Source organism: Trichosurus vulpecula, chromosome 3, assembly GCF_011100635.1.
Source record: "Trichosurus vulpecula isolate mTriVul1 chromosome 3, mTriVul1.pri, whole genome shotgun sequence".
NCBI classification, from domain to species: domain Eukaryota; kingdom Metazoa; phylum Chordata; class Mammalia; order Diprotodontia; family Phalangeridae; genus Trichosurus; species Trichosurus vulpecula.
In genome coordinates this window covers 266800835-266812853 of record NC_050575.1, presented here as the reverse complement: position 1 = coordinate 266812853, position 12019 = coordinate 266800835, and the positions used below count along the sequence as shown (strand labels likewise).

General features: G+C 39.4%; 1 protein-coding gene across 1 annotated transcript in view; it reads right to left on the bottom strand.

Annotated features, from left to right (window-relative positions):
* LOC118843989 (SLX4 interacting protein) overlaps positions 1 to 12019 on the bottom strand; it is a 229372-nt gene that overhangs the window by 20299 nt on the left and 197054 nt on the right. The window contains 1 exon segment of the mRNA XM_036751801.1: positions 11165 to 11242. Coding sequence (XP_036607696.1) covers positions 11165 to 11242 — 78 coding nt within the window.

Sequence of the window (12019 nt, the reverse complement as noted above, 5' to 3'; positions counted from 1 at the left end):
TAAACATTTAGAGTTATAAAATTTCCCTTAAATCTGCTCTGGTTATGTTCCAAAAATTCTGATGTTTTCTCATTCTTGTAATAATCTTTAATGAAACTGTTTCTGTGATTTGTTCTTTGACTCACTCATTCTCTATTTAGGAATAAGTTATTTAGTTTCCAATTAATTTTTAATCTATGCTTCAAAGGTCCTTTATTGAATGTAATTTTTGTTGTACTGTGGTCAGGAAAAGATGTATTTAACATTTCTGCTTTTCTGCATTTGTGAGATTTTTATGCCCTACTAGTAAATCATCAATTTTTGTGAAGGTGCTATTCACAACTAAGAATAGGTATACTTCTTTCTATTCCCATTCAATATGTTCCAGAGCTTTATCATACATACCTACCTTTTCTAAAATGCTATTCATGTACATAATTTTTTTTTTGTATTTTATGGGTGGATTTATCTAGATCTGAGAAGGGTAAATAGAGGTCCCTCTCTATTATTGTTTCACTGTCTATTTCCTCCTGGGTTCTTTTTTTGTTTGCTCATTTTTCCACCCTACTTCTTAACTTTGGACTTTATATCAGTGTTAGGCTCTTCTCAGTTCTGAAGAGATTGTCTGGCCTGATCCTCTGGGTTTTTTTTTAATAGCCTGCTCTTTTCACAGCTCAATCTAGGGACCTGCAAGTTTTCAGTGCTTCCAAAGTTGTATGAACCGGGGAGAGGTTTGTTCAATTCCCCCTTGGCATAAGCTCTGCAAGTTCCTGACCCAGGTTTGGGTTAGTTGGATTGTGTGCTTTTGAGTTTCAGTAGACTGTTGCTGGACTTAGTTACTCTTAGTACTCTGGGAAATTCTATAGGTTCAGAGCAACTAATATACTTGACTTCCCTTTGGTTTTTCTTTCCTGCCCTGTTCATTCCATTGCAGGCTTATGTGTGGGTTGAAAGGTCAGAACTGAGTCCTCCCTTTGTTCTTGGGCTCAGAGTTAAGTCTTTGGAATGACTTCCTTGTTCAGTACACAACCAGGAACTCTCTTGCTCATGAATACTCGTCTCTACCCTGGAACTATGATCTGGGTCTAGGTAATGGGCAACAGAGATGCCAGCTGGCATCTACTCCTGTTTCTAGTGCTGGTTCAAGAGTCGCTTGGGATTGCTTTCTGCCTTAGTGCTTCCAGCCCTGGTGTTCAGTCTTAGCCTCCTTACCTTCCCTGAGCACTAGATTGCTCCCTGCTGGCACTGCTGCTGCTGCTGCTGTCTCTGCCTCACTTGTAATGCTTCTACAACTCTGAGTTGTACTCCTGGCCAGTTGTGTGACATGGGGGACACTGGCACAGGACCACTCAGCATAGCATGCCTGCATCAGAGAAGGTGCTGTGTTCTATGAGCAAAGCAGAATTGAAACAGCTCAGAGGAAACACAGGATTCACAAATTTAGAGTGTCCACCTCAAATATTCACATGGATTATTCATGCCCAACCTGTGGTAGAGCATTCTGAGCTGATATTGGTCTGATCAGCCACAGTTGGACACAATGAAACTTGATTTTAGCATAGTGATGTCATTTTGGTCCTCTTCGAGAACAAAGGACAACCAACCAACCAAGAACTCTCTATCTTCCTAAGCTGCCTTGGGCTGGAGAAATGACTCACTGTGACTTTTTCTTGTCTTTCTCAATCAAAATTCAGTCTGAAGTGTTATCTACGTTGTTGAGAATGAGGTGTGTTGGAGGAGTTGTGCAAAAATGTTGACTGTCATTCTGCCACCTTGACTCTGGCCCCATGGCCCAATTTTTGAGAAAGTTAAAAGGATGAAATCTGCAAAGTATTAGGAGAGTGGGCTTAACTTCAATTTATGGAACAAAATTTTATGAAGTTCTATTAAAGGAATGACTTGTTAAAATCTAGAAGGGGAAGTGGGGGAATCACTAAAGAGAAACAGTATGACTTCATTAAAAACAGGTCAAGCCAGAATAGATTCATTTCCTTTTTTGAGAGCATTACAAGATTGGCAGATCAGGAGAATTAGTTATATTTTTTACCTTAAATTCAACAAAGCATTTTTTTAAAAATAAGATTTATTGCTTATACACTATAGTTATTTCTGAACATAACCCCCTATTTTCTAAATACACAATAATATTCTAGTACACTCAAATACCACAAAAAGCACAGCAAAGCATCTGCCAATCTTTTATACTATTCTTATAGACAGAAGGGAGAAATGTGGGTTAAGTGATAATATAGTTAGGTAGATTCAGAACTGGTTGAAAGGGAGGACTAAAATAGTAGTCATTAATTGCTCAAAGTCTATTTGAAAGGAAGTCTCTAGCAGAGTGATACAGGATCTGTTTCTGGTACTGAACTGCTTAAAATTTTACTTAATTATTTGAATAAAGGTACAGGTAGTCATGCTCTTCCAATTTTCAGAAAAAAGAAAGCAAAGAGACAGCAAATGTTTAATTAATGTAAAAAAAGAAGTATCAACAGGCTAGAACAAGTAACTGAATCTAATGAGTTAAAATTACTAAAGAGAAAGGGAGAGTTCTAAACTTGTTTATTTTTGAAAGTTTTAATTGATCACAAATTCATTTAATTGATTCCAAATTCAATAGGCATCCATAGTTTAACAGGGATGGAGAAGGGGAAGGGAATAATGAGCATGTGTTAAGCATCTACCACATATCAGGCACTATGCTTACTAGCACTTTACAAAATATTATCTCATTTGATCCCACAACAATCGTGAAGGTGTGTGTTATTATTATCCTCATTTTACAGTTGAGAAAACTGAGGCAGAGGGTAAATGGTTTGCCTAGGATCACACATCTAGGCCTTGTCTGAGGCTGGATGTGAACTCTGATCTTCCCAACTCCAGTCCCAGTGTTCTATATACTGCTAGGTAACCAAAAAGTTAATGTGTTGTTGGGCTGCCTTCCAAGATGCATATTGCCTAGGACTAGGGAAGGGATAGTTCTTCTGCTCTATCCTATTCAGATCACATGGAACTGTGCCTCTTCTGGGTGTCACATTCTAAGGAGGGTATTGACAAATCTCGGCATATCCACAGGTGCCTGTTCATGATAGTGAGGGGTCTTGAGACTTTGCTAGATGAAGATCATTTTTTTTTTTGAAACTGATAGGCATAGCAGTAGTTCTCTTCCCAAACACACAAAACAATTCAAGTATAAAGCCCCTAAATTCAGAAAACTCATCATCAACTGGAAGATAAATGAAAACAAAACAAAGCAAAATCATGAGGTAATTCTTTTGAAAAAAGGAAACTAGAGAACACCTCACCAACCAGTTGTCTATGGTTTAATATTTTTTATATTTTTTAATGAAGAAACATCTATTTTTTATTCCTTCCACTCTTCTGTCATTTTGGCTTCTCCTTCCAATTTTATAGTCTACTTGGTATTATGACCCTCCTGGCACTTGCAATTTTAGACACCTGACTTTTGGAGTTAATCTCTTTGCAGTTTGGAAAGGGGGACAGTGCTCCTAGGGTAGATGGAATTAATAAGTATCACTAGGTGCCATCCCCAAAAAACTTTCCCAGAGATGGCCCAAGGCAGCTTCTTATCCCTCTTGGCTGCTGCTGCAATTTCAGGCATAAGATTTTTGAAGCTAGTCCTTCCAGTTTCCCAGGAGGAACAATACTATCAGGGCAAGCTGAGGCCCATGAATCAGACCATACCTGAGGCCTGAGAAGGAAAGGGGGATGATGTTTAATTTAAGGAAGGGTACTTAAGGGAAACATGATAGCTCTCTTCAAATATTGCTTTCTATTGTTTAAAAATTTGATACGCATCACTACCTATACCTTTATTCAAGTAATTAAGTGAAGTGTGGGCATGTGGAAGAGGAATCAATCTTGCTAGGTTAAACCCTAGAAGGTAGACCTAGGAGCAATGGTTGGAATTTGTAGACAGACGAATAGGCTCAATATAACAAAAAAAATGGAATGAGTTGTCTCAGGAGACAGAGGGTTACCCTTCATGAGTGTGCTCATCAACAAAAGTTAGATGACTGCATGTTGGGGATATGGTAGCAGAATTTCCTCTATAGATATGGACTGAATTAAATGGCCTGAGGTCCCTTCCAGCTCTGTGTTTCTGAGTAGAGAAGTCTCTGTGAGCAACTAGGTATCCTCTATCCATCAGTCTTATTTCAGGACTAGGATGGCATTATTTACATACAGGAACAAAGTAGATAGTTATTTGTCTTTGGCTGCACTCTTGCAGGTAGTACTAATGAAAGAAGAAACAGGGATTTTATTTTTTTTAAAATTTATTTATTTAACATATTTAGTTTTCAGCATTGATTTTCACAAGAGTTTGAATTACAAATTTTCTCCCTATTTCTACCCTCCCCCCAACTCCAAGATGACGTATATTCTGGTTGCCCTGTTCCCCATTCAGCCCTCCCTTCTGTCACCCCACTCCCCTCTCATCCCCTTTTCCCTTCCTTTCTTGTAGGGCAAGATAAATTTCTACACCCCATTGCCTGTGTATCTTATTTTCTAGTTGCATACAAAAACTTTTTTTTTTGTTTTTGAATATCTGTTTTTAAAACTTTGGGTTCCAAATTCTCTCCCCTCTTCCCTTCCCACCCACTCTCCCTCCCTAAGAAGTCAAGCAATTCAACATAGGGCATATGTGTATCATTATGTATCACCCTTCCACAATACTCATGTTGTGAAAGACTAACTATATTTTGCTCCTTCCCAACCCTTTATTGAATTTTCTCCCTTGACCCTGTCCCGTTTCCAAAGTGTTTGTTTTTGATTACCTCCACCCCCATCTGCCCTTCCCTCCATCATCCCCTCCCTTTTTTTAATCTTCTTCCCTCTTCTTTCCTGTGGGGTAAGATACCCAATTGAGTATGTATGGTATTCCCTCCTCAGGCCAAATTTGATGAGGGCAAGATTCACTCATTCCCCCCTCACCTGCCCTTTCCCCTACTCCCACAGAACTGCTCGCTCTTGCCACCTTTATGCGAGATAATCCACCCCATTCTATCTCTCCCTAACTCCCTCTCTCAATATATTCCTCTCTCATCCCTTAATTTGATTTTATTTCTTTTAGATATCTTCCCTTCATCTTCAATTCACCCTGTGTCCACTCTCTCTATATATATATACACATACATATATACATACATACATGCACATTCACTTATATATATATATATATATACACACATAAACATATACATATACATATATATATATATGCATATTCCTTTCAGCTACTATGATATTGAGGTCTCACAAATCATACACATCATCTTTCTACATAGGAATGTAAACAAAACAGTTCAACTTTAGTAAGTCCCTTATGATTTCTCTTTCCTGTTTACCTTTTCATGCTTCTCTTGATTCTTGTGTTTGAAAGTCAAATTTTCTATTCAGCTCTGGTCTTTTCACTGGGAAAGCTTGAAAGTCCTCTATTTTATTGAAAATCCATATTTTGCCTTGGAGCATGATACTCAGTTTTGCTGGGTAGGTGATTCTTGGTTTTAATCCTAGCTCCATTGACCTCCGGAATATCGTATTCCAAGCCCTTCGATCTCTTAATGTAGAAGCTGCCAGATCTTTGGTTATTCTGATTATGTTTCCACAATACTCAAATTGTTTCTTTCTGGCTGCTTGCAGTATTTTCTCCTTGATCTGGGAGCTCTGGAATTTGGCAACTATTCCTAGGAGATTTCTTTTTGGGATCTATTTGAGGAGGTGATCGGTGGATTCTTTCAATTTCTATTTTACCCTCTGGCTCTAGAATATCAGGGCAGTTGTCCTTGATAATTTCTTGAAAGACGATATCTAGGCTCTTTTTTTGATCACGGCTTTTAGGTAGTCCAATCATTTTTAAATTATCTCTCCTGGATCTATTTTCCAGGTCAGTGGTTTTTCCAATGAGATATTTCACATTGTCCTCCATTTTTTCATTCCTTTGGTTCTGTTTTATAATATCTTGATTTCTCATAAAGTCACTAGCTTCCACTTGCTCCAATCTAATTTTTAAGGTGGTATTTTCTTCAGTGGTCTTTTGGACCTCCTTTTCCATTTGGCTAATTCTGCCTTTCAAGGCATTCTTCTCCTCTTTGGCTTTTTGGAGCTCTTTTGCCATTTGAGTTAGTCTATTTTTTAAGCTGTTGTTTTCTTCAGTGTATTTTTCAGTATTTTTTTGGGTCTCCTTTAGCAAGTCATTGACTTGTTTTTCATGGTTTTCTCGCATCCTTCTCATTTCTCTTCCCAATTTTTCCTCTACTTCTCTAACTTGCTTTTCCAAATCCTTTTTGAGCTCTTCCATGGCCTGGGACCAGTTCATGTTTTTCTTGGAGGCTTTTGATGTAGGCTCTTGCACTTTGTTGACTTCTTTAGGCTGTATGTTTTGTTCTTCTTTGTCACCAAAGAAAGAATCCAAAGTCTGAGACTGAATCTGGGTGTGTTTTCGCTGCCTGGCCATATTCCCAACCAACTAACTTGACCCTTGAGTTTTTCAGCGGGGTATGACTGCCTGTAGACTTAAGAGTTCTATGTTCCACGTTTGGCGGGGATGCGCCAGCTCTGCCACACCAGCACTCCTCCTTCCCGAAGAATCCCCAACCTGGACTGGGCTTAGATCTTCAGCAGGCTGTGCACTCCTGCTCTGATCCACCACTTAATTCCTCCCACCAGGTGGGCCTGGGGCCGGAAGGAACAGCAGCTGTGGCTGCCCCACCTCCGCTGCCCCGGGGGTGGTGGCCAAACCTCGAACTCCTTCCACTCCTGCAGCTTTTCCCACTAACCTTCTCCACTGTCTTTGGTGTTTGTGGGTTGAGAAGTCTGGTAACTGTTGCAGCTCACTGATTCAGGGTGCTAGGGCCTGCTCCTTCCGGCTCCTGGTCTGGTTAGTCTGAGCCGCTCATGCTGGGCTCTGCTCTGCTCCGCTCCTAGCTCCCAGCTCCCAGATCCCAGCTCTGTGCGGGATAGACCTCACCCAGAGACCATCCAGGCTGTCCTGGGCTGGAGCCCTGCTTCCCTCTGCTGTTTTGTGGGTTCTGCAGTTCTAAAATTGGTTCAGAGCCATTTTTTATAGGTTTTTGGAGGGACTCGGAGGGGAGCTCACGCTTGTCCCTGCTTTCCAGCCGACATCTTGGCTCCACCGAAACAGGGATTTTAAATACAGAATGTCTATGGTTGGCTTGAGATGATTTTGTTTTATCTACATTTGGAAGACATATAAATAAGGCCTTAGAAGAAAATACTGTCTTCAATTCAACAAATATGAACAGCTCAGTAAGTGACAGGTACTAAGCTAGGCCTTAGTGATAAAAAAAGACAAAAAACAAAAGTCTTTTTCCTCAAGGAACTTATTTTAAGTTCCTATGATCTCCATTTTATTTTAACTACTCATGAGGGTGGTTTCTCATCATTGATTCTTCATTCTATCTCATCCCTATATCCAATCTGTTACCAAATCATGTCAGTTTTACTTTTGTAGAATCTCTTGTATATGCCCCTTTCATTTCCATTCCTCTGACACTACCACCTTAGTGCAAGCCCTCATCCTCTCGTGCCTGGACTGTTTCAATAGTTTGCTGGTGGGTCTGCCTGCCTCGTCTCTCCTTGTCTATCCTACATTCAGCTGTCAAATTAATCTTCCAAAAGTACAGGTCTGATCCTGTCACCCCTCCTCCCATTCAATAAATTCCAATGGTTCCTTATCACCTGCAGGATCAAATACAAAATTCTCAGTCATTCAATAATCCGTCCCCCCCACAACCTTTCCAGTCCTTCTTACATCTTACTCACTCTCATGTACTTTGAAGTACAGTTACATCTGCCGCCACCCCCTTGCTGTTCCTCAAATATGACATTTCAGTTCCCCACTCGCTTGCTTTTTTACTGGCTGCTTCCATGATGGAAGGGAGAATTCTCTTCCTCTTCATCTCTGCCTCCTGTCTTCCTTTGATTCCCACTAAAATCCCACATTCTTCAAGAAGCTTTTCCTTATTACAGTGCCTTCCCTCTGCCTATTCTCTCCAATTTATCCTGTGTATATCTTGTTCCTGTTATTTACCATCTAGTTTCCTTTATAATTCCCATATCCCATCTCAGTTCTAGTAAACTTCCTAATGCACTCCTCTGACTCTATCACTCCTCTACCTAAAAACTTTCAGGGACTCTCCATTGCCTGTTGAATAGAGTAAGAGAGCAATTTGTCACAGTAGTTCATAAGGCAAAAGCAACGAGGACTGAGAATCTTGCTATTAGAAAGTAGAAAGAGCAGGTCTACATAAAGTACATGATTTTGGCCAAGAGAGATCTCTCTATGTTAAAATATATACTAATCTCCTTGTTAAAGCAGAAAGGAAAAGAACTCAGGAAACCTGCTTTTACTCTCCAGGGAACCAAAGAGAAGGAAGCATTCCTTAAAAAAAAAAACCAAACCAAACCAAACAACAAACCAACAACACATCAATGTGAAAACAAAGAAAGGAAAAGATCTAAAGAGTCAGAGAGGAAAGTTGATCTACGTTGGAAAGTGTAGAAGAAAATAGATATGAAGTCCTTCCCAAAGAAGAGGGAACTAAAGAAGAGGAGGAAGAAGCTATTTATCCTTCAGAAATTATGCTTAACCACAGGTGCTAAATGAGATACTTTATCAAGAGCTAAAATCTGGATTGGCTCTATCTCTAAGTAGACTTCTGCAGAAGGATATTTCAAACCTCCTTTCCCATACTCTCACCTCAATTCATGCAACTAACTAGATGTTCTATTATGCTCGTATATCTTTATCAGGCAAGAACACTTTTTTCTGACTGAGTTACAGATTCAATCAGTCAATTACATGTGTAAACTAGGTTGTGAATAGTTCCCAGAAAGCTCTATGGAAACAACCAGTCAATCAAAATTATAAATTAGATACAAGAGAGAAGTGTTTTGGAACTTCTGGAAGAAACCAGACAAGGAAATGTATTGGGAATTGAAAGAATTAGACATACTTCTAGGGCTAGGCAGATCAAAAAAGGTACTTGAGTAGCAGAGCACTTAAACTTTGGGAGTACTTTGAGGATCTGGACCCTTATGTTTATAACCAGAGGGCAACAAAGGAGGTGAGGAGTGAGGCTAGAGGGAGATAACCTGTGGTTTTCTGCACCCTAAAGCCAGACCAGACCATAGGTCACATCCACCCTTACACACTCAGCCATTTTGCCATTGCTCCCTCCACACACACCCCTACTCCCCTACCTCTTGTTCAAATCAATACTATCATACCACTATTCCTACAAAAAAGTATCAATTGACTGCCTTATGGATCACAATTCCAGGGACTCCCCAGACATTCTCTTCCCTAGCAATCACGTCCATATATGTGTTGTCTTCCCCTATTAGAATGTAAGTTCTGTGAGCTTGTGGGCTGCCTCACTTTTTTATGTGTATCTCTTATGAGCTCACTGGATACAGAGAAGTCCCAGATGAGTAAATTCCTCCTACCAAATCAGGTCAGTACTTTCCCTGTAACTTAAGAGTCTTCAAGAGAGTAGCCTGGAGCCTCACAAAGCCAGGATGTGCGAGAGGTAGGATTTAAGTGCAGGTCTTTCTGGCTCCAGAGCTGCTTCTCACATATATATTTTTTCATCATTCATTTGCCATTTTTTAATTCTGTTATTTCTAATCCACCAGTCATTCCCTGGACAGAGAAAACAGAAGCAACATGAAAAATGGACAGTTGTGCCTTCTCTCTGCCATCAGTCATCACTGACTCTTCCACACTGGAGCAGCACCCAGTGCCAGCATTTCTGGGCTGCAGAGCTCCTGGCACTGTTCTGTAGTCTCACCAACTACCCTTGCCACTTCTTCTCTAGATATTCAAGGGGCCCCATGGCCCATACCAAGGGGGTGTTTTCTCCAGCAATGCAGATTGCAGCCCATTTGTTCTTGCATAACCTGTGTGTTCTTGTCTGTGTCTTCCCACAAATTCACTGCAGTGTACTCACATATAGATTGTTCATTGGTACTCAGGGCCTATAACCAGGTCATCTTTTGTACTCATACATACATTTGATGATATGCTTTACTCTTGTCCTCCTTTGTAATTATTTTTTTGGATTGTGTTGCAATTGACATAAGGAAAGAAAAATTCTTAAAATCAGAACTACAGAAAGTGACCTAGGATGCCCTGGGAAATTGTGTGGTCCTGCTGACTGGAGATCTTAGAGAAAAGGGCTGAAAATCAATTAGGAGGACATTGTAGAAAGAATTCTTTTTAGATGTGGTTTGGACTAGATGGTCCCTGAAGTCCCTTTCAATTATGAGATTCTAAGATTGCCCTTGTCATATACTTATTTTAACTAAATAAGACTACCCTAGATCTCCTTTTCTCACTTTGTGATCTCCAGTTTGTACTTTTGATCATGTGGCTTCTCCACTTGTATAATGAGCTTCAGCATATGTAGAAATCCTCTAGTTTCTTCAAGGTCAAACCTAGGTACCATACCTCCAGTGAAACTTTTCCTGATCTGTAAGTTGAAAATGATCTCTTCTTTCCTTTTTAAAGACTAAATATTTTTCATAAGATGTAAAAAATTCTTTAAAAAACATATTCTTAAATTGGCCAAATATAGTTAACTTTCTCTTCTTTGAAGAAAGACCAGTTCAAAAGGTAATTACTATTATTTGACTTTATTGTTAATGCCTGGACATTTTAAAAGTCACTTCCCCTTGGAACACATTGGCTTGAGAAAAATAGAAGGAAAAAAATCTGGCCCAGTTACATCACCTGTGTAGGGATTTTATGGCATTAGACGGAGAAAAAGCTTTTTCATGTACACACTTGTACTATATTTTTGATGTTACAATGTGCTTAAACAATGATGAAGTGATTCATGGTGCAATCTCTTGTTGATTCACTGTGGAGACTTAAGAAAGTGCTGAGACTCATCAGAAAAGTAAAATTTGGTTTGGCTCAGCTGATTATCCCCAGTTAGATACTACATATATACATATAGATATTCATACCTACATACATACATGAAAACATATTTTTGAAATTTTTCTAAGAAATGCTTAAACCATATGCAGGTTACAATAGCAATAACATTGCTAATTCCTTGGTCCTTATTTTTTTTTTTTCTGGAGAAATGTGATTGTACAAAAAGGTATAGAACCCAAAGAGTATGCTACTTACCACAATTTGGCTTCCCTACAATACAACGAAGGTGAATCCTTCTTTTGATGAAATAGGCTGTTACGTGAAGCCCATATCCTATAAGACAATGAAAAAAATAATCATGAGACTTGAGAACATTGTTTCAGAATAGACATGCATTTCAGGCTCAGTTTCTCGGGACAGCTCTATAATTGCCCTAGTTACCTCATTTACAAAAATGACATAAACAAGTAAAGCTGAAAGAATATTTCTGAGTCTTACATTTCAGAAGCAAAATAATGAATTAAATTGTCTGCTGCTTAGGTTAGGCATTAAACATCAGTTAGGAACACAGCCCTTGTGGCAGGTTGCCTACCTCAAATATAGAACTTCTGTTTGCTTACAAAATGAACAGTCTGTCACTTTCCTGTCAGATACCAGGTATACTTCCCAATAAAAAATAAAGCTTCAAAGTAATCTGCTGGAAGATGTCGAAGAGAGATGTGGCATAGGGATGTTCTCCCACTACACAAAATGATTCAAGTAAAAAGCCCCCCAAACTCAGAAAACTCATCATCAACTAGAAAATAAATGAGAAAATGAGAAAAAAACCCATGAAGTTTTTAGTCCCAGACTCCTATACATGCCTGGGTAAATCAACTGGCTAAGTGTGATTTGGAGATTGGGGGAGCTGTAGCAGCTCTTCACACAAATAGGAGCTCTGGGGATGATGGAAGGTAGCCTAATGGTCACTGCCATGCTAGGTGGGCAGAGCAGGATGATATTCTCTCCTATAAAGAACTTTTTATTTAGTTTTTAAAACAGGAGGTCATTGATTGTCAATCTAAGGAGGTGTTGGTAAAATTTTATTAAGATGGCCACAACTGGGCTAAT